Source organism: Pygocentrus nattereri, chromosome 7 (assembly GCF_015220715.1).
Source record: "Pygocentrus nattereri isolate fPygNat1 chromosome 7, fPygNat1.pri, whole genome shotgun sequence".
In the NCBI taxonomy this organism is placed as follows: Eukaryota; Metazoa; Chordata; class Actinopteri; order Characiformes; family Serrasalmidae; genus Pygocentrus; species Pygocentrus nattereri.
In genome coordinates, this window is record NC_051217.1 from 39,134,858 (window position 1) to 39,158,820 (window position 23,963).

Genomic DNA, 23,963 nt, shown 5'->3' on the forward strand with positions numbered 1-23,963 from the left:
TTGATCCCCAAAGCTGACAGTCCACTGACTGAGATGTCCTTGAGCAAGACACCTAACCCTCCACTGCTCCCCGGGTGCTGCGGATAGGGCTGCCCACCGCTCGGGGCTCACTGCTCCCTATTGTGTGTGCTCACCAGTGTGTATGTGGTGTTTCACTGCATGGATGGGTTAAATGCGGAGGTGAAATTTCCCCATTGTGGGACTAATAAGGGTCACTTAACTAAATATACAACGAACTAGTCCCCTCAGTGGCAGCCCCCCCCCCCCCCCCCCCCACACACACACACACACACACACACGGTCGCACTTTCACATTTGCCGTTAAGAGGAGAGCAACTTGGCTGTCAGCGGTCAGCAGAACAACTGACCAACCTTTCCAAATAGTGAATCTGAATCTTTCAACATTCTGAATCTGAACCTTTCAACATTCTGAATCTGAATCTCTCAACATTCTAAATCTGAACCTTTCAGCATTTTAATTCTGAATCTCTCAACATTCTGAATCTGAACCTCTCAACATTCTGAATCTGAACCTCTCAACATTCTGAATCTGAACCTCTCAACATTTTGAATCTGAACCTCTCAACATTCTGAATCTGAACCTCTCAACATTCTGAATCTGAATTGCTCAACATTCTGAATCTGAACCTCTCAACATTCTGAATCTGAATCGCTCAACATTCTGAATCTGAACCTCTCAACATTCTGAATCTGAATCGCTCAACATTCTGAATCACTCAACCTTCTGAATCTGAATCTCTCAACATTCTGAATCTGAATCTCTCAACCTTCTGAATCTGAATCTCTCAACCTTTTGAATCTGAACCTCTCAATATTCTGAATCTGAACCTCTCAACATTTTGAATCTGAACCTCTCAACCTTCTGAATCTGAACCGCTCAACCTTCTTAATCTGAATCGTTCAACATTCTGAATCTGAACCTCTCAACATTCTGAATTTGAACCTCTTAACATTCTGAATCTGAACCTCTCAACATTCTGAATCTGAAACTCTCAACATTCTGAATCTGAACCTCTTAACATTCTGAATTTGAATCTCTCAACAGTCCAGATTACTAGTCATAGACAGATAAACAAAGAGACTAACAAAGACATGCAGCTTCATAATCATACATGTGTAGACAGATAGACAGACATATATAAATGGTCTCTCCCTGTCAGTCTGTTCACCTCCCAGACGGCTTGTAAATGAAAAGATGATGTCGGTGCCCTCTCAGACAGGAGGCTGGATAGATGGTGGATTGATGTTATGAACTAACATTAAATGGACGAGTTGCTGCTGAACCTGAGTGTATATATGTGTGTGTGTGTGTGTGTGTGTGTGTGTGTATTCCATTAATCTGGATGCAGTGCTGCAGACAGTTGTGAAAATGGCCCATAAACTAAAGAGAAGAAGCCAATGACATTTTAACAAGCCAGCGGCGAGTCTGAGAACAGGAGCCATCAGAACAGGTTGTTCCGTTTAAGTGCATGTAGGTGGGCACGCGTTGAGGGGGAGAGCGGAGAGTAAATGGTAAAGTGTACTTTGAGAGTTTCAGTGATTTTCTCTGCAGGGGGTCCAAGCACTGTGCACTCAGTCCCCCTGGGCAAAGATAGAGAGTGATAGACAAGAGAAAAAGATAGAGATAGAGAGAGGATGGGGGGTAGCGAGAAAGGAAGAAAGAAGGAGACATAGGAAAGAAAGAAAGAAAGAAAGAAAGAACAAGATGAAGAAAGAGAGAGAGAGGGAAGCAGAGAAGAAAATTGAGAGAGCAGAAAATAAAGAAAAGAAAGATTGAGAAAGAGAGGGAATGAGCAGAGAAAGACAAAGATAGGGACAGAGTAAGACCAAAAGAGAGAGTGAGAAAGAGAAACAAAGAAAGCGAGACAGGTGAGAGAAGAAGAAAGAAAGAGAGAGAAACAGAGAAAGGTATACATGTCTAGCGACAGGAAGAGGGAGAGCAAAGAAAAAGAAAAAGAAAGAAAGAAAGAATGTGTAAAGAGAAAGGGAAAGAATGTGAAGCAAAAGAAATAGATGAAGAAAGAGAGAGGAGGAAAGAGAACAAGAGGAGAGGGGGCCAGAAAAAGAGAGAGGGAGTAAGAAAGGTGAGAGATAGAAATATTAAAAAAGAGAGAGCGAAAGAAGGGTGAGAAGGAGAGAGACACACAAGATGAAAGAGAGAGAGAATGAAAAGCAAAAGAAACATATGATACAAGTGATGAAAGAGAAAGAGGAGGACAAGAGAGAGGGGAGAGAAAGATAAAGAGAGGAGAGAGAGGGAGAAAGAAAGAGGCAGAGGAAAAAGAGAAGGAGAAAAAAGAGGATGAAAGAAGGTAACAGAAATGAATGGAGAGAGACAAGAAGAGAGAATAGATTAAAAGAAAAAAAGAAGGAAAGACTAAAAGACATAAGTAGATAGGGAGGAAAGAGAAGAGAGTGAAAGAAAGATATGCATAATAAGAAGGAAGGAGAGAATGAGGAGTGAAAGAAAGAAATGAGACAAGAGATGAAGAAAGATAGAAAGAGAGAGGGAGAGAGAGACAGAGATGAAAATACTCCTCCGTGTTTGAGAGGGTTACAGTGCGATACATGGCCATATTCCGGTGACGAAAGCATTAATGTAAAGGGGTGTTGCTGTTGGTCACTTCATGCAGCAGATCCTGATAACAACAATAAAAGTCTGTGCTGAATGTGAGCAGTGAGGAGGATGTTTGACCCTGTATGAACTCTGGGAGAGGGTGTTGAATACCGGGTCTCTCTTGGGAGAGTGTGTCTAGTGGTTGAGTGTCACTGCACTGGCTGTGTGACTAAAGCTGCTGGAACTGATGGGCTCAGGCTGCTCAGAAAGCCTCACTGAGATCAGGTCACACTGACCACACATGAAGGGACAGTATAATCCTCTCATTCACTTTCTTAAGGTCTGTGTGTCCGTGTACACACATGAGCGTCGGCTCTTTGTGCTGCTGTTCGAAAGTTTGGAATCTGTGTTTTTCAATAATATAAACAAACATGAAGGCATAAATCTGAAAGTAACAAAAATTATTAATGTAATGAATTGTCAGTAGTGATGTACAGTACTGTGCAAACGTCAACGAACAGCCTTAATTTGTTTAATTTTCAGTCAAAATATTGAGAAAAACATTTGCTCGTCTGCCTTCACACGCATATGAACTTGAGTGACATCCCATTCTTAATCCATAGGGTTTAATATGATGTCCCACCTTTCGCAGCTATAACAGCTTCAACTCTTCTGGGAAGGCTTTCCACAAAGGTTAGGAGTGTGTTTATGGGAATTTTTGACCATTCTTCCAGAAGCACATTTGTGAGGTCAGACACTGATGTTGGATGAGAAGGCCTGGCTCGCAGTCTCCACTCTAATTCATCCCAAAGGTGTTCTATCGGATTGAGGCCAGTCAAGTTCTTCCACACCAAACTCGCTCATCCATGTCTTTATGAACCTTGCTTTGTGCACTGGTGTGCAGTCATGTTGGAACAGCAAGGGGCCGTCCCCAAACTGTTCCCACAAATTTGGGAGCATGAAATTGTGCAAAATCTCTCGGTGCTGAAGCATTAAGAGTTCCTTTCACTGGAACTAAGGGGCCGAGCCCAACTCCTGAAAAACAACACCACACCATAAGGTGTACCAAACTTTACGCTTAGCACAATGCAGTCAGACAAGTACCGTTCTCCTGGCAACCACCAAATCCAGACTCGTCCATCGGATTGCCAGACGGAGAAGCGTGATTGGTCACTCCAGAGAACACGTCTCCACTTTTCTAGAGTCCAGCGACGGCGCTTTACACCACTGCATTCCACCCTTTGCTTTGCGCTTGGTGATGTAAAGCTTGGATGCAGCTGCTTGGCCATGGAAACCCATTCCATGAAGCTCTCTATGCTGTTCTGGAGCTGATCTGAAGGACACATGAAGTTTGGAGGTCTGTAGTGATTGACTCTGCAGAAAGTTGGTGACCTCTGTGCACTATGCCCCTCAGCATCCGCTGACCCCACGCTGTCACTTTACGTGGCCGACCACTTTGTGGCTGAGTTGCTGTCATTCCCAATCGCTTCCACTTTGTTATAATACCACTGCCAGTTGACTGTGGAATATTTAGTAGAGAGGAAATTTCACAACTGGACTTGTTGCACAGGTGGTGTCCTATCACACTGGAATTGACTGAGCTCCTGAGAGCGACCCATTCTTTCACTAATGTCTGTAGAAGCAGTCTGCAGGCCTAGCTGCTTGGGTTTATACACCTGTGGCCATGGAAGTGATTGGAACACCTGCGTTCAATGATTTGGATAGATGAGTGAATACTTTTGGCAATATAATGTATTTCTAAGGAGATTAGATGTAACATAATCCATAGTGGAAGAATGGACTGACCACCACAACGGCCAGACCCCCACTTCACTGAATGTGTTTGGGATTACTTGTATTCTGAGAAATAGAAAATAGAAATGATTTCTGCTTTAATACTGACACTGAAAAATGAATGACGTACTTAATGGCCACTGTGAAACAGAATAAATGAAGCATGTGTTCTCTGACTTTTACACAGTGCTGTGATTTTGTGATTACTTGCAAATGTGTTTGTCTGTCTGAGTGTGTAAATGTGTCTGTCAGTCAGTGCCAGTTCAGAGAGTGTGTCCTCAGCGGCTGTCGTTGTCAGGATCAGAGGAACATTAGCTGCTTGTCATTTGGAGCAAATTCATTCACTGTGCAGCAGCTCTATCAGTTCAATCAAACTTTGCCTGCTGCGTTATATCACACTGCATTAAAGCATTACAGGCACTATTAAACTCACTCAGACTCAACACTGTTTGTTTAGTTTTGTATGGATGACTAAACAGCTCAGACTTAATTATCATACGTAACTGTGAATCAGCTTTTAGAAGGTTTTAGGTAAATGTGATTTACTGTCTGGGTGTCTGAGAGCCATACAAACTTCTCTTCTCTTCTCTTCTCTTCTCTTCTCTTCTCTTCTCTTCTCTTCTCTTCTCTTCTCTTCTCTCGTCTTCTCTTCTCTTCTCTCGTCTTCTCTTCTCTCGTCTTCGCTTCTCTTCTCTACTCTACTCTTGTCTTCTCTTCTCTTCTGTACTCTCGTCTTCTCTTCTCTTCTCTTCTCTTCTCTTCTCTTCTCTTCTCTTCTCTTCTCTTCTCTCGTCTTCTCTTCTCTTCTCTCGTCTTCTCTTCTCTTCTCTACTCTACTCTTGTCTTCTCTTCTCTTCTGTACTCTCGTCTTCTCTTCTCTTCTCTACTCTTCTCTTCTCTTCTCTTCTGTACTCTCATCTTCTCTTCTCTATTCTTGTCTTCTCTTCTCTTCTCTTCTCTTCTCTTCTCTTCTCTTCTCTTCTCTTCTCTTCTCTTCTCCAGGTTTCACCAATTTCATGCGCAGTCCTGCATGTGACGTCTTCAACCCTCTGCATAACGAGGTTAATCAGGACATGGATCAGCCTCTGTGTAATTACTTCGTTGCCTCTTCGCACAACACCTACCTGACCGGAGACCAGCTCCTGTCACACTCCAAAACCGACATGTACGCCTGGGTCCTGCAGGCAGGCTGCCGCTGTGTTGAAGGTATGAAAAACCTGCTTCTTCATTATTTATATTGCGGCTCAACAAGTCACTGTCCAAACTTCTGAAATCATATTTGATTCCCTCAAGAACCGTGTTTGAAAACATTTTAAAGGTTTAAAGAATCTTCATGAAATGTTGCACAAGATTGTAAAGGTTCCTCTTGGAACTTTTGTGTTTTGTGAAGGTTCCTCAAATGTTAAAAAGGTTCTTCAGAGTCACATTTACACATAAGGTTCTCCAAAAAATGTTTCCACTGAAGGTTTTTTAGGGAACCAAAATGGGTTCTTCTGTGATATGTGGTAGAAGCCTTGATGCACGCTATAGATGATTATAGATAAATTATGATAAAATTAATATCCACAATGGCTTGTACTTCCCACGTGCTTGACAATAATTTATTAAAGTTAGACAAATGCAGTATATTATTTAACAATGAGTTGTTCTTTTTGTTACCAAAACATCTGGACAAAATGTCCAAAATAACCTTTTGTAATGTAGTTTATGGTATTTAAATCAATATTCTTTATTACTATACAACATATGCTATTATTGTTCATAAAGTAACTAATAAATTATTAATATGACAATTCATCCCAGACATTTGAACAATACTACAAATTATGTTTCATTATCTCAAAGTAAGCCCACTCAAATGGTTATCATAATTATATTAAACATGAGTAATTGTATTACTTTTGTGTCTGTGTGTCTAGTGGACTGTTGGGACGGTCCAGATGGTGAACCCATGGTCCAGCACGGATACACGCTCACCTCCAAAATCACCTTCAAGTCTGTCATCGAGACCATCAACAAATACGCCTTCGTCAACAATGAGTACGTACAGAAATGACGAGCAGCACGTCAGCGGAGGAACATGACTCATTCTCTAAATGAATCAAATGAGTCATTAGTTTGCAAATGAACTTCTCTGTCTCAAACAGCCCTTTGGGTTCTGCAAAGACATCAGCACTAAAATGACTTTTTTAATGCTGCATGTCAGTGGGATAAAAAAAAAAGTCAGACGTTTTTGATTCCACTCTTTATAACCAGAATTTACAGTGAAGTGGAGGGTTTTAACTCTCATTTCTGTGACAGCTGTTTATAAGCTACTGCCAATAACATGATCTATAGGGTGGAGCTTTGGTTCTGCTGTTGTTTGTTTATTCGGAAGCTTCTTTTGCTCCATTGCCACAAACAGCTTTGGTCGATGGGCATTAAAGCTGGGGGCGACATGGTGCTGCCTCACATCTAGAAGGGCCTGGGTTCGATTCCCCAGCCGGGCAACCAGGGTCCTTTCTGTGTGGCGTTTGAATGTTCTTCCTCTGTCTGCATGGATTTTCTACCACAGTCCAACGTCTTTGGATGAAAAATAGTCCAAAACATTGTAGATCCTCCAAACTAATTAATAAAAATGAGACTCACCTTGAATGTTTGTTGCCGACCCTCAGCACTTGCTGACTATCGAATAAGTTTAGTCAAATTTGATATATATTCACATGAAATGTTTGTGTGCTGTTAAAGAATTGTTTTGAATGGGGAGACACTTAAAAGCACTACCATTTCAAAATCACGTATGCAGGTCTCTGTAACTAAGAGGGGCTTTTCTTGCTTTCTGCATTATTGAGCAAGCTGATTGGTTGTTTTTTATCAAAGGGCAGAACTTTCTCCTTAAAGAGATGCCATGTTGCCTGTTATGAGCTTTCCTATTAATTCTTCCAACAGTGATCTGTCTCCTCTGCTCAAACCCATACCAAGTTGTTAAGGAATCTGAAATAGACTTGAGTGGTTTGTGGTACTGTATGCCATACTAATACAGGTCAGTGTTCGACTTCAGCCTAGCTGCTACTAGGTTTCAGATAAAGGAAATGCAAGTTTTAGGGTCTAAAAAAGTCCAAATGTTTGTTTACGAGGTTCCAATTAATTGTTAACTGCATTTGAAATTTGAAATGTTTTTGGCAACCTATTGGTTTCAACCAGCAGCATCATTTACTCAGGTCTCATTCGATGGACTTGTATCCTTGGAGCCGCCACAGGTTATAGTGTAATAAACAAATTTCATTTCAACAGCCATTCAGAAGGTTACCCCTCTAAAGCCTTTGTCTTCTTCAGCGTCAGTTCGGTGGGGTTGAGCTCCGGAGAGTCGGAGGTGACGAGGGACGGGTGTGGAATTAGATGGAGGAGCTTGTTGTGTATTATTCTGTGAAGCTGAAAGCACTAATAATTGATGAGACATGGCGGAGCAGAGGGTTGGCGTCATGCCAGCTCTCTGTCAGCTGCCAAAAACTGCTACCTGCCTGTTTCTTGATGATAGTTTATCATTAGACAGCCACCTGCTGCTGCTAATGGCTGGCCGTTATGGCAGAAACCAGCCTTTTAACACATGCACATCACATGCAAATTACGCATTGTCATCATTGCCCATGACACTCTCCCTCCCTCTCTCTCTCCGTCACTCTCACTCTCTCACTTATCCGCATACCATCACGCTCTGCTTGAGTCTTGGTTGCACACCTTCTTTATCTCTCTCTCACACTCACACACACACACACACACACACACACACACACACACACACACACACACACACACACACTCGTTTGTTTATATACCTTGTCAGGACATGGGCTATATACATATATATATGTATATATCTTGTGTCTCCAAAATGGTAACTTTACTTTATGTTCAATGTAAGTCAATGGAACTACACTATTTTCTAAATAATTTTGGCCCATTTCTTTGGTCCATACATCATGAAATTTACACACAATGTAAAGAGCAACAGGCGTTTTCAAAATATTTCAAAAACTGAAAAATGGACATACAAAGTTTTCTTCAGACAGCAGCAATGTATATATATATATATATATATATATATATAAACTCATTTTTAAAAATATATAAAAATATTAATTTTTCATTCAAAATATTAACAAAAATCTAACCTTCCTTTGAAGTGCAATGACTAAAAAAATTATTTTTATTATAATGTATTATATTTGTCTCAAATCTGTGTGTGCCATTAAGGAACCCCTTCGTTTAATTTGTGCAGCTTCCCTTTGCAAATACAGCAGCTCTGATTCTTGACCCATAATGCTTTATGAGACTGGAGAACACATGTCAAAGGATTTGAGACTATTCCTTCATACAGAACCTCTCCAGATCCTTCCGATTCCAAGGTCCACACTGTGGACTTTTCTTTAGCTCATCCCACAGGTTTTCTATGGGGTTCTATGTTTGTTTTGGTTTGCGATACTTTGTTAATGTCTGTAATTCCCCATCTGTGATCCTTGGAGATTGTTTGTCCACTCAAACCAGCCTATGTCCTCTTCTTGCCAGATTTTCTCCAGTTGTTTTAGTCTTCGTTATTGTTCACTATTTTCTTGTAGTCACTGCCTGATTTGTACAGCTCAGCAACCTTTCATCGTACATCACTGCTGTTTTCTCTGGGGTTTCTCATAATGATGGGTGACTGAGAGAATTTGGCCTGTGTTTTATCTCATATATATTCCCCAGTGAATCAGGAACTGATGTATGTGTGTGCCATTATTTATAGAGGGCACTGTATATGAATTGTCCAATTCAAAAGTCTAATCCTAAACATAACTAAACAGTTTCAGAGTATGAAACATATAGCTTACATTAAAAGCACTTATTAAGAACATTTTGTAGGTCCTGTAGCTTAGCTTTGTTTTTCTCTGGACAAAAACAAATGCATAAACACTCTCACAACCCCCTCCCCCCACCACACTCTGTCTTCTGTATCCCCAGCCTGACTGAACTGTCCCTCATCATGAGTTCAGCACCCACAGGGCTTTTCTGACTCTCTGACAGGCCTGACATTAAGGTCCCGCCTCACGCTTGACCACATTTATTCAGTTCCAAGTAGGGAACAAAACATCATTTTGATTTTAAATGAAAAGTTCCAATTGTGCTTCCCTCTCGGGCATTTCTCATGGATATTGCTCTGTGCGCTATGAAGTGCGTGGTGTCAAATGACCTTTCAGCTTGAAGTGGCCTTGTCCTTTCTGGAAAGCTGCCCGCATCAGAGCTTGTGATGATTTCAGCATCTATCAGTGTGTAGTGTAAACTAACTGATGAACTAGGGGATGAACATGGAACCAAAGTGTGCTAAGGGTAGCTGTCCAAGGCTCTAAATCAACCGCATGCAAATACAAAGGAGTGCTCACCACAGGGGGTGTGCAGTATGTGGTCATTGCCACTAGGGAGTGTGTTAAGGATGTTAAGGATTTTTTGTAGTGTTATCAAGCTACAGATTTAATAGAATTTTTTGTCAGTATTTTGTCGAGCAACCATAGTATAGATAGGTCAAAAAAATAGAGACAGCAACAATGGTCACCCCTTAAATGGCCAGAGCCCACCAAAGTCTTATATCACACACTTCTATAACCAAAGAATAGCTCAGCCACTTTGCATTGAAGTCCCTGTAGTTACTGAATAATAAGCCTTGGTTTGTAATAAGCCTAGGATTTTAAGGGGTTAAATGTAGATAATGAAAGGCAAGTGCCGGTCATTTTAAGCCATGGATCCATTAATTATTGCTTCTCTCTCTCTCTCTCTCTGTTTCAGATACCCAATCATCCTGTCCATAGAAAACCACTGTAGTATCCAGCAGCAGAAGAAGATAGCTCAGCATCTGAAGGAGATCTTTAAGGAGAAACTGGATGTGGGAGAGCTCCTCACCAGAGATTCCAAACAGCTGCCCAGTCCCAACAGTCTGAAGGGCAAGATCTTAATAAAGGTGTGAAACAAGTGCTCTTTCAACATCCAGAGCTCATTAAAACAAGCATAGAAATGTAGTGATAATAATATGAAATCTATATTCATACAGCACATTTCATTTTAATTACAAGACCTCAAAGTGCTTTACACAGGAATATAATTAAAACATCAGAGATACAATAAACCATGGCCTAAATTAAAAATAACAACATAATTGCAAACAGGAGATCACTAATGCACCAGACATTTTAACTTGCTCATATTCTCTGCAATGCTGTTTCATCAGTTTAGGAGCTACAACACAATTTCCAAACACGTTGGGACGCTGTGCAGAATGTAAATAGAAAAAGAATGCAATGATGTGCACATTACTTAAACAATATTTTTAAAGGAAAATACTACTGTATCAAGTGTGGAAACTGAGAAATTGTATTGTTTTTTGAAAAATATATGCCCATTTTAAATTTGATGCCAAAAAAGTTGAATGGGGGCTTGTTTACCACCATCACCTCTTCTTTTAAAAACACTTTGTAAGCGTTTGGGACCTGAGGAGACACTGCTGTAGTTTTGAAAGTAAAATGTTTTCTCATTCTTGTTTGATATAGTATTTCAGCTGCTCATCAGTTCAAGGTCTGCTTTTGTCATATTTTTCATTTCATTATGCGCCAGATGTTTTCAGTGGTGACAGATCTGGACTGCAGGCAGGTCAATTTAGCCCCAGGGCTCTTTTCATACAGAGCCATGCTGTTGTAATACATGCAGAATGTGGTTTTGCACCATCTTGCTGAAATAATAAAGGCCTTCCTAGAAAAAGACGTCATCTGGATGGCAGCATAAGTTGCCAAAACATGTAAATATACACTCATGGTCCACTTTATTAGGTACACCTGTTCAATTGCTTGTTAACACAAATAGCTAATCAGCCAATCACAGGGCCGCAACTCAATGCATTTAGGCATGTAGAGGTGGTCAAGACAACTTGCTGAAGACCAGACTGAGCATCAGAACGGGGAAGAAAGGTGATTTAAGTGACTCTGAACGTGGCGTGGTTGTTGGTGCCAGACGGGCCAGTCTGAGTATTTCAGAAACTGCTGATCTACTGGGATTTTCACTCACAACCATCTCTAGGGTTTACAGAGAACGGTCCGAAAAAGAGAAAATATCCAGTGAGCGGTCAGTTGTGTGGATGAAAATGCCTTGTTGATGTGAGCGGTCAGAGGAGAAAGGGCAGACTGGTTCCAGATGATAGAAAGGCAACAGGAACTCAAATAACCAACCAGAATCTCTGAGGAACGTTTCCAACACCTTGTTGAAAGTCTGCCACGAAGAATTAAGGCAGTTCTGAAGGCAAAAGGGGGTCCAACCTATACTATATAGGTTGTACCTAATAAAGTGGCTGGTGCGTGTAGTTCAACATTAATGGTGCATTCACTGATGTGCATGTCACCCATGCCATGTGCACTAATGCAAATTTCTCAGTTTCAACATCAGATATGTTGTTTTTGTACCATTTGTAATGAAATATCAAATGAAATACAGGGTTTAAATGATTTGCAGATCATTGCATTTTGTCTTTATTTACATTTTGCACTGCATCCAAACTTTTTAGAAAATGGGTTTATATATCCAAAAATGACCTTCTACTAACTGTTGAAGTTTTCCTTTCTCTCACTCCCTTTCAGTTTATTCTGCTTAGAGGAGTTTGTCAGTGCTCACTGTTTTCTTGCTCAAATGCACTTATCATCAGAACATGCCGACGGGGGTCTGCAGTCAGACTGTCAATACAAACACCATTACAGCGTATTAGAAGAAACGCATCCCACCACATTATCTTCAGTCTCTGCAGTGCAGGCACTATTTAGAGCCTATGAGTGTAATTATATCTCTAAAACCTAACCATAATCAGACGTTTTGGGCTTTTAATTTGGAAACACACATCTTTTTAAATAAAATGACATTTGCTTTGTCAATAAAAATTTCAGTAAAAAGAAACCAAAAGAAAGTTATTTAGATCTTGCTGTTTTTCACTGCAAACACTGCGACTACTTTCGGAATAATACCCAAGCCTTCAAATTGATCCCCTTATTGTGATGTCAGCATATCAGTGTTTATGGCCTGGTTGCAACTGCTTGTATAAGTTCTAACGTGGGGTCGTTCATGTTTAAGCATTACTATACCAAAAAAGGTTGCACACAAACTTTTATGTCAAATATTTGCACCTCCCTCTAAATGAGTGTGAGTATGACTTCCAACATAATTTGACTATTTTGGCTAAGATAACTAAGCTATAATCACTAAATGCAGTGTTCTGTTATTTTACTTACAGTTCAAATCCTAACACTGTTATTAATGTTAAGCTCCAAATATGAAGCTGAGAAGTTGGAGCTGCCAAAACGCCCAAACGTACATGAGTTGGGAACCATCATTTAAAAACCTGCACATGTGGTTATCATGATAAAATATTAAAGAATAAATAAAGAAACAATGCATATCGGCATTCAGTTTTATTTAGTTTAATTTTAAAAACATAAACTTTTCAATTGCTTGTTAACACAAATAGCTAATCAGGCAATCACATGGCTGCGACTCAATGCATTTAGGCATGTAGAGGTGGTCAAGATAACTTGCTGAAGACCAGCCCGAGCATCAGAACGGGGAAGAAAGGTGATTTTTAATTTTAATTAAAATTAACTTGAAAATGTGTACACGTTATTACTGTATACGTTTTTCATGTAATGCAAAAGATCCAAACTGCCATCACGTTTACATGGCAGTGTGTTTATAGATTGGTTATGAATGGATTATGAAGTTTGACACCATGTGAAAGTGACTTACATATTAGTTAGTTGTTGTGTTTAGCAAAAGTATAGTTTGAACTAACTAGTGATACTTAAAGACAAGTAAGGACTTTAACCACAAACTTAAGTATTAATGAAAAAACTGGCCAACCCAGTCTAGATGTGTAAACCACTTTTGGGTCAATTATGGGCCAGAATAAAGATCCATACTCTACCAAATGTTTGAGGACACCTAGCTTTCTAAAGAGTTTTTCAAACAAGTGAGCATATTTTCATTAACTTAACACCCTATAAATGCCCAGGATCAGCCAGCAAGTCAAGGCCTCCATCCCTTACTCCTAAAACATAAGAATAACTCAGCATTGTTTTCCACATTGCAACTGTCAAACTTGGAAAATTTGCTTTTCATTCTAAGCAAGATATCTTGATGAAGATGAAGTGTTGAAGCTTTTTCTGTTACTTACTTGAAAAGTAACTGTGGACCCTAATAGGATTTCTAATGGAAGAAGTCACATAGAGAAAAAGGAACTTCAGGACTTTCAGACACTCTCTCCTGTCCCAGTCGTAGTGACCCACTGCCCTGCTCACCTCACTGTTTTCCCTTCTCTAGCATTCCTGAATCACCAGCTCATTAACAAGCCCTTGCATGAGGTGTGTTTGCACAGGGGGAAACATGAGCAGCAGGGCCAGGAGCACTGACCTGGGCAGCATTGTCTGTAGTAGCAGAGTCTCAGCAAGGTGTTGACAGAAACAGGGCAGTGTAAGTTTTCACACATCATCGTGGCCAACAGGGTGCTGGGCGCTGGCTAAAGTAGGTTAGAACAGATGGCAGCGCCAGCCGGGCTCTCTGTGGGATGATCACAAATGAGGAGTCGGGGATGCCTGCCTTCTGAAACCAAGACAGCCCCCTCCTGCTTACCGACCCCATCAAACCCTGCCTGCTGCAAGGCTCCCTGTTTTTGCATTTGATTAACTTTCCTATGTCCCCAAGACTATAAAGTAACAAAATCAGCCAATGTAATCGAAAGGGATAACATTAGATGGAAAACATGATTTATGACTCTAACTTTAACTTAAACTTTTAACTATAACTAATAAACTATAACCTTCTGGTACATTTATGCACAACTTGCATTATAATTTGAAAAATAGAATGCAAAAATTAAGAACGAGTTCATTAAATCGTATAGCAGAATGATAACAATAATAACCCCTGACCTCTAAGGGTGAGCAAGCGCACAACAAAGGGTCCCTTCCCTGCACCCTCTAGCGCACACACATAAGGGATGGCCCTCCAAATAAGATTCATCCTCTCACAGTTGAAAAGCTCAGCATCGATTTTACCCTAATCAAGTCACCCAGCACCAGCAACATCTCTGCAAGGTGCAGAACACTGAAAGAGATAAAGAAAGACAGTCAGAGAAAGAAAAGGTCTTAAGGATGGGTAGATAGAGGGAGAGAGGGAGGGGTGCCAATCTCATGAGGGCATTTAATAACCACTAAAGCATCTCTGAGCTTCACAGAGGAGAGGCTGTCCTCCTAAACAGGCTGTTTGTCTTCCGACATGAGTGCGTCCTGTGCTTTGGGGTTTTAGGTGAAGCTAATTTGTGGCCCCCTGTGAGTGGGTGTGTGAAGTGGGCATGAAGTGTCTAGGGAGAGTCTGATAATCAACAGGTGAAAAATGAGCAGCGTCTGCCCTGCGGGACGGCGCTAAACTCTGGCAGATGTGTTTACTGAAACCCAGTGGAAATGTGAGGCTTCTAGAGCACAAGTGTTAAATAGATGAATTCCCCTTTATGGAGCAGATAGTGGTCTAATAGCCACTTATTTTCTTCAACCAGATACGCAAAGTGGCTCTTCAGGCCATTTTATCAGAAACGTCTACCATGCGCAAAAGTCAAGAGATAACCCTTTATTAACCCCTTTAAATCCCAAGCTTATTACATGCTAAGACTTACTCAGTTATTACTTATTACTCAGTAACTACAGGGACGTCAGTACAAACTGGTTGAGCTATTCTTAGGTTATAGAAATGTGTAATAAAACTTTGCACTCACTGGTGGACCCTGGCAATTTAGGGGGGTAATTTCATTTTCAAGAAAGGGGAGAGTCAAGGGAAAATAAGTGAAACAGGAGATTAGAAAACTGTGGTTCAAAAAATGGTTATAAGCCACAGAGAAAATGGGACTCCTAATAACCACCTGCAAGACCTGGTAGACCACAATGAGTGTGTTTACATGCACTTAATAATCTGATAATTGCAGAAAATCAGCCATTAATATGGTCAACGCGTTTACATGCACTTGAGTAATCAGATAATGTGAAACTCCAGGTCTACATGAGTCAGACAGCAATCAGATTTTGCAACCAGCCAATAAACTCACAGAAGAAGACGTGAGGTAAACAAAAAGTGATACTCAAACTGAGTTTTTAGTTAGTACATTGCGCCACTTTACCTGAAAATATGAGCATACGTCATCTAGAAGATGAAGAGTATTTAAACACTTTGTTTTGTCTAGCACGTAGTTGGTTTCAGCACCTTTTCAAAAGTGTTTTGATGCCATCTTAAGGTGACGCTGCTCAATTGTTTCCTGTACCGCCATCTGTTTTCACACATGCGCAGACTGAGAAATCCGAAAGAAATCAGAGTAAGAGTTCGTATGCCCTGAGAAATCTGATTACTGAGCCACAATCCAGCCTCTTTATGATATTTCTTAAATCAAATTTCCAGACCTTACCCCCGATCTAAAAAATCTGAGCGTGCTGTTGACACAACCGGTTGAATACTCAGATAACTGGAGAAATCCAATCAAGATTATTGATTACTAATTATCGGATTATTGAGAGAATGTAAACACAATGTTTGACATAGAAGAGAAGTGAGAGAGGATCTGAAAGCTTCCACAGGTGTTTCTGTCCATCCTTCCACTGTAAGAAGACGGCTCAATGCTGTGAGTCTGAAAGGATAAAAAGGCATCAATAGCAAAAGGAAATGGATAAAAAGGCCATTTGACCTGAGACACCAAAACTGGATGTCTGAGATTGAGTATAGAAATGTTTTATGAACTGCTGAGTCAGAAGTTGGTTTTCAGGAACAACTGTGGAAAATGCAACCAACTTCTAAGACTGAACTTTGGAGCTGATTTCTTTGAAAAACTGAAGGCAAAATGAATAGAAGCTGGATTAGCAACAAATATAAACGTGCTAAAAACTGTAAAATATTAAGTTCTTGGCGCTTATTTGTAGCTTTTTTGTTAAATGTATGAAAAGCTTATTCCAAAAGGTTTTACATCCATTTTGGATATAACACATTTTAGAAAGCAATAATTCCTGATATTTAATGGATACAAATTTAATTAATCTAATGAAGTTGATATTAAAATGGTATTATTATTTCTTCTATGTGTGCACAACAGAGCCTTCTTCTGACAATGTATAAATCATGAAAAATGAATGTGTTTTGGAATTAAACCCCTCTACATAATGGCCATTTGGCTTGAAATTAAACAAATGAAGGGTCACTACCTTTTTCCACAGTCATAGAAACCATGTATATTTCATTTATGTGAATATGAGGTACATATTTGAATCAAGTAAGTGAAAAGCACATTTTTTTCCAGCAAATTCAAGAAAATTGCTGGCATCAGTGCTGGAAAGGCATTGTTATTAAAACTGCGTTGTGATCTCTCTCTCTCTCTCTCTCTCTCTCTCTCTCTCTCTCTCTCTCTCTTTCACTCTTTCTGCAGGGCAAGCGGCTGCCTTCATACCTCTCTGCAGATGCTGAGGAGGGGGAGGTGTCAGACGATGACAGTGCAGATGAGATCGAAGATGACTTCAAACTGAAGAACAGCACAGTAAGACCTTCCACAGAGCCTCCAAAACCTCTCAAAAATCTCTCAGCTAGGGACAAATCTATGAAACATCAGCTGTTGTTCACAGTTCTCTCACTTCCTTTCACATTTCACATAATAATAATAATAATAATAATAATAACAACTTATTAGCACTTTCATACATTTAAAATGCAGCTCAATGTGCTTTATAAGGTAAAAGGCTCCTTTATTAATGAGCATAAGAGAACAAGAGAAAATAATTAACATAAAAGTGTTAAATAAGGAAAGAAAAATAAAAAAATGTGGTAAAATTTCTTTAAATAATAATAAACGTGACATGAAAAATAAGCAGTAAAAATAAAATCGTACTAAAATGCATAAAATAATCTCAGCAGAAGTAAATGAATATACAATTATAGCGTGCATGTGGAGGAAGGATATACAGTCATACAAGAAATTTTAAAACCCCACTTAAGTTGCTTGAAAAATAATGCTGCATCCTCTAGAGCAGAGATCACTAATAGGAGGACCGTGGTCCGAGTCCGGACCCAGACGCTGTCCTATGCAGACCTGGGCCTAAAACCGATAAACTAGAATTATTTCATTTTGACAGGTTTTACTATTTTAATCGGTGTAGCTTTTCTAGTATTTGCAGTAGCTTGAGTGGCTGAGGAAACTCACAGACCAATCACATGCATTGTAAATATCATATTCGACGCTACTCAGCCAGTCAGATCTGTGCATTACGATGACTACTGAGACTCGAATGAGTGATGCACACACAGGGGAGGGATGAGGCGAGAAACAGCAGTCAGAGATGAAAGTGAGCCAGATTATTTTACATGCTGTTCTCTAAAAACTGATAATAAATATTATTGAAATATGGCGAACTTTACTGTATTTGATTTGAGATTCAGTTGTTGACTGTATAAGATGTTGATATTCCTACTAGGCTACTTCAGTTTACAGTATATGGCACTGAATCATAAAGCAGGTTAGACATTATGATGTTCTGGACCTTTGCTTGAGGAAATTTTCTCCAACTGGACCCCTGCTCTAGAGGGAAATGTAATGCACAATTTCTCTTAATTTATTTGAGTTTAATATATTGGGAAAACCATAAAAAAGTACAGGCCACATTTTACGTAGTTTTTCAACTTAAAAAAAGATCAAAAATCAACACAAAGAGAAATTGTGCATTAAAATGTACAGAAGTGTGTAAAAGAAGGTCCAAATTTTGCAACCAACTCTATACTAAATGCAATCTCACTCCTTTTGTGTTCTTGGAACAGACAGTAACCTTATATTTGATGACCTCAGACGTCATTGTAGAGTGTATATACTTAGACAGTTTGACATATAAGAGTATTTCTGCACAAACTTTGTTGTTTGCTCATCTTTCTCTCTGTGCTCAGCTACTTCAGATGGACTCTCCCTCGCTTTCTGTTTGGGCTGCCTGTGGGCAGATCCTGCCAGTCTTTAGCAGACGCTCCATCGATCAGTGAACAATCCCCCAGTGTGGCCCTTTTGTGTATGAAAAAAAAGCACCACAATAACACTATTACAGGCAAAACCCCCGGCTGAAAAGCCTTTGCTTCTCTGGCTTAAACCCTCCTCTGCATAAAAACTGCATTCTGATGGTAAACAATCCCCAGGTTTGCAGTAATGAAAGCCTTTAGGCCTTTAGGCTAGATTCTCTTCAGGCACATAGGCAAATTTGTCAACATCTGTTTATTTCTGACGCTAATGTTTGTGCTTTACTTGCAGGCTTCGTTCGCTAAATGCATTTTGATCCTACCTGACATGCACACTGTTTTTTGGTGACACTTTCTGGGAACCCATAAGCCATAATAAATGCACGTATAACTCTTTGTAACTTGGTAACAGCACTTACTAGGCATATTTATAAACACCAGTAATGCTTCGTAATTCTCGGCATTCTTTGGGGACATATAGGCATAAATGAACACAAATATCACTATCCATTATAATATGTATATATATATATATATTATATATGATCAGGCATAATGTTATGATCACCTCCTTGTTTCTACGCTCATTGTCCATTTTATCAGCTCCACTTACTGTATAGCTGCACTTTGTAGTTCTACAGTTACAGACTGTAGTCCATCTGTTTCTCTGATACTTTGTTAGCCCCCATTTACCTTGTTCTTCAGTGGTCAGGACCCCCATGGACCCTCACAGAGCAGGTGCTGTTTGGATGGTGGATCATTCTCAGCACTGCAGTAATAGGTCATAATGTTATATGTATATATACTACTGGTTATTTATATATATATATATATATATATATATATATAAATTACAGGGTCCACACTGACAGACACAAACAGTGCACTCAACCATTTTACTTACTTTAAAAGTGTGATAATCCTATAGAGAAAATTGGACTCCTAAAAGCCATGCAAGAATTACTCTCCCCATCTGGTAAACAGGACTTTGATTTGACGCGCTGCACTGCCCCATCCAAATCTCCCAAATTTAAAGCACCATTCCATTTGCTGCTTTAACTGATAGCTCATGTTACTGAATAATAAAGATGTAATAAACCTGAGATTTTCAGGAGTTAAACAGACAGGCCTCAACTGTTTCTGGCATAGGATGTCATCTGAGACAGATTTAAACCCTTGTTTTTCACATTGAGTCGTCGTCACTTTGATATGGGTTGATTGTGCTAATTGCAATTTAAGTCTCGTCTCATTCTGTCTGACGCAACACCCATGTTGCATTTTGTCGGTGATTAGCGTTTAACGATCCACTCAGGGAAGGCTTTTTATGAGAGCCGGTTAGAGCTTGGGAGACGTCTAATTTCACGCCTGCTTGAATGTGTGTGAAATAGATATTGAAGCAGTTCTTTTCAATGAAGTCATTGAAATGAGTTCATACATTGTGTCTACGCAGTGTTTCTGCTTCTGATAGACTAAACGATTCTAATAAAATTCAACTCTTTTATAAGTGGATGGTGCAGATGGGACTGAGGGGTTTGCTGTGATAAATTTTGGGGGATTTAGACAGGATGGTGCATGATCTGACTTATGGAACTGGAAATTTGGAGGATTTGGACAAGACAGAGCATGATGGCAATAGTGTGTTGAAGTTGGAGGATTTGGAGCTGACAGTGCATGATGGGACTGGTACATCAAATTTAGGGGATTTGAACGGGATGGTGCATGATGGCAACGGTGCATCAAATTCAGGGGATTTGGACACGATGGTCCAGCATGGACAGGATAGAGCATGCTGGACAAGATGGTCCAGCATAGGGGTGGTGCATCAAATTTGGGGGATTTGGATGAGAAGGTGCAGGATGGGACTGGTGCATCAAATTTGGTTTTTGGACAGAACAGATCATGATCCGAATGGTGTGTTGGATTTTGGAAGATTTCGATGGGATGACAATGGTGCATCGAATTTGAGGGGTCTGGACATGATGGTACTAGTGTAAATGGTGGGTCAAATCTGCAGGATTTAGATTAAATGGAGCATAATGGGACTGGTGCATCAGATTTGGGTGATTTAGACAGGACAGAGCATGATCGGACTAGTGTATTGAATTTGGGGTATTTAGACTGGACTGATGTGACCAAAACATTCATTACATAAATATTGGCTTTGCATTTCAGTTGAATTTCTCGCAGCACTCATTTGCAGCCAACTAAAGGGTGGATATGTTCTTGTTTGCCACTACAAGGGCAAAGGCAGCGTTTGGTCTAATACTTTTTATCACATCTGTTTTCATTCCTTAAAAAAAAAACCCTGTTATGTTGTGTCTACCTAAATTAGTCACACAGAAACAACAGCCATGGTGAATGAAGTCCTGTGGAGCAGATACTGATTCCACTCTGTGAGGAGTAAATTTAACTCAATGGGAGGTCATTAAACAGTGATGTTTTTACCTTAGAGAGCAGCTTTAGAGACTCAGGGTAGCAAGAGTGTCTGTTTCAAGGCTATAAAGTGACAAATAGTAAGCACATATAGGCCTGGGCTGGGGTGGAATTTCACCAGTGTTTTCAAATATTATGGATATAGCTAATAAATGTTATATTTGAATTTGTCAGTGTGAAACTGGCATGGTAGCCATCCATATATAAGTCCCCCTATATTTGTACAGATGATGAACATGTTAAAATATCTGGTAAAACGTAAAGGTGTTTCTTATCATTACAATGAGGATTAAGGTTAGGATTGGGACCAGAGTTAAGGTCAGGGCGAGGTTATGGTGTTAAGAAAAAAAATTACAGACACAGTCACACTAGATGTCTCTATGATGGTCCGAGTTAGCCATGTAGCAATTTCGATAGCCATAAACGTTGAAGACACAAATAAAATGGTACACTTATGACTGAATACTGCACAGAAGGAAAATAACAGAGAGAACTGGCGTGGTTGGTGGTGGTGGGATGACTTGTGTGCAGCCACAGTTAGCCAGGGTGCTAACATAGCAATTAACTTGCCTACCATCAACAGTGAAAGTATGCAGTGTGCAGCTGCTGGTAGCCAACCAGCTTGCATCGCAGCTAGCAAGCTTGCTAACTTGTCCACAAACTAAGTTAAAAATTTGTGGGGCGTTTTTTAAATGTTAGATTTAAGGAAGAGGCTAGCATCCCCGTCAAGCTCCAGGGCTTACATTAGGTTCTGAGACCAGGACTGCAATGGTTTGTAATATCTCGCCTCTTTTTCTTCCCTCTCTGTTCAGTCTAATGGGCCCACACAGCACCTGGTTGAGTCGCACATCAGGAAGAAGCTGGACTCTCTACTAAAGGAGTCTCAGATTGGTGATAAAGAAGATACGGACAGCTTCTCAATCCGAGCGCTGCTCCGAGCTACGCATGAGGGCCTGCACAAAAACCTGCGCAAGGTAGCACGCACACATGTCCACTACCTAATATTACATTTTCATCTTTTGGGACCAAGAGTGTAACTCTGGGTTCAACACTGGAGAGATTGAACAAGAACAGGAACTGTGTGTGTGTGTGTGTGTGTGTGTGTGTGTGTGTGTGTGTGTGTGTGTGTGTGTGTGTGTGTGGCCGATGCGGTAGGGGCGATTGCAGTCATAAAAAAGAAATCTCAGTTGCTGTTATTAAGATTTTGGAGATACACATATATATATGTAAATTAATAAAATGACATTTTTTGTACATTTTATGGCTCAGAACAATATAAAAGCTTATTAGTCTTTATTTTATCTAAATATCATGTTTATGAATAAAAGGCTTGGAACTCTCCATGTATCTGAACACTGCAGTAAAGAAGTTAAACGAGCATAAAGAGCACAGTTAATGACAAAAACTTACAAATTACAACTTCTAAGTAGCCCTTCCCTGCATGTACAATAGCCACTTTCACTATACGCCTTCCCTTTTCAATGCTTATGAGAACACAGATTGATATATGAACAGAAATGCAGACCTGACATCACCCTTACTCACAAATGGTTTAATGCCTGAAAGCTAATATCAGTAGCTTGTAATGAGTGGACCGTAGGAGCAATGTTACATGAGTAAACTACAATAAAAAAGTTGAGTAACTTAGACAGTTAGACAAACATCAGGCCAGGACTTTCTGTGCCCTCAAACCAAACCAATCTTACCATTAGCACTTCTGATTGCACTGTGAACGGGACAACAACAAAATATATTACAGATTGTGAGCCGGATATAAAGCAACTGTCATTTGAGCTGTTAGCGCTAAACACCTGGACCAAAAGCACAGATAATGTTAATGTAATGTTTGCTATGCTAGTCTCAGACTCAGTGATAAGTACTGTGTACATAATCTGGTGTGATGTAGCTCCTAAACCAAACACTCTTTTATTCAGGAGCCTATCAAAAATTATTCTAAATAAATTTTAGTGAATTAGATTTTTCTGAAATTTTGGTTGCTTTATTGCTTACTACCTAACTTCTCTTACTTAATTTTAATGTTTTTATTTGATATTTTGTTGATATTTTATACCTGTTTTCTATTCGAGTTGTTTTTTTATATAAATCTTTTTATTGTGATGATTTTCTTTTGTTTCAGTTGGTAAATTTGATTTCAACTTTTTCAATCCCTTGTAATTTGCTCGGCTACATCGTAAAGGGTCGCCCTCGATGTACTTCCGATTGATTCTAATTACATTAAAAGGTACCATGACTCTTAACAACTCTTTAGCTCAAGGGTGCCCAATTTTGGTACTGGAGATCTACCCAGCAAAGTTTAGCTCCAGCCTTAGACTAACACAGCTGATCCTGGTGATGAAGGACTTCAGGAGAATCTGAACATTAGAGCCAGGTGTGTTGGAACTGAACTCTCCAGGGTGGTAGATCTCCAGGATCGGGATTGACCACCCCACTCTAGCTTAATATGACATGATTGACAGAGGAACTACAGTGAATCTGGAGAACTTTCAAGCTCCATTTCCCCACTATAGGACTTTTTGGTAACAAAATATTGTCATTATTGTTTAATATTTATCGTATCAGTATTAGTAATAGTGACATATATATGGTATCCTAATTATTATCTAAATTATTTGGGGGTTACATGGACAATTTAGAATTATTGGAGTGGTTATAACTCCCCATCCCCCCCAAAATTCATGCATATGAAACCCTTAAAGTTGTAGAGTAGCAGCATTACTTTAAAATAATTTCTAGATGATGTAATACCTTCATCTACAGCAAAATCAGTTTTATACTATTGGACATTTCTAAGTAGTGTGTAGGCACGTCTGAAACCTGTGAGGACCCTCTGAGGTACGATGGCGTCTGGACCACACGTGGGGCTCCTGCAGAGCATCACACGCTGCACACGCACATGCTGCGTTGCCCAGAACGACAGCAGCAGCACCACTTTTTCATATTTCATATTTTGCTTCTGCCTCCTCTCTCTCCTCTCTCTCTTTCCTATTATTAGAGCTGGCTCTCCCAAAACATCCATTTTAATGAGGCATCTGGAACGCGCTGAGGATGTTTCTCTTCCTGTGTTATCTAACCTGCGTCTCTT

At 39.9% G+C, this 23,963-nt stretch overlaps 1 protein-coding gene across 5 annotated transcripts in view; it reads left to right on the forward strand.

Moving 5' to 3' along the window:
• The window catches only part of plch1 (phospholipase C, eta 1), a 170,315-nt gene that overhangs the window by 109,352 nt on the left and 37,000 nt on the right, over positions 1-23,963 (forward strand). For all 5 annotated transcript variants that reach the window (XM_017715419.2, XM_037540041.1, XM_037540042.1 and 2 more), the window contains 5 exons: positions 5,375-5,578; positions 6,292-6,412; positions 10,169-10,340; positions 16,866-16,973; positions 21,673-21,834. In XM_017715419.2, coding sequence (XP_017570908.1) covers positions 5,375-5,578; positions 6,292-6,412; positions 10,169-10,340; positions 16,866-16,973; positions 21,673-21,834 — 767 coding nt within the window. The remainder of the gene's footprint in view (positions 1-5,374; positions 5,579-6,291; positions 6,413-10,168; positions 10,341-16,865; positions 16,974-21,672; positions 21,835-23,963) is intronic.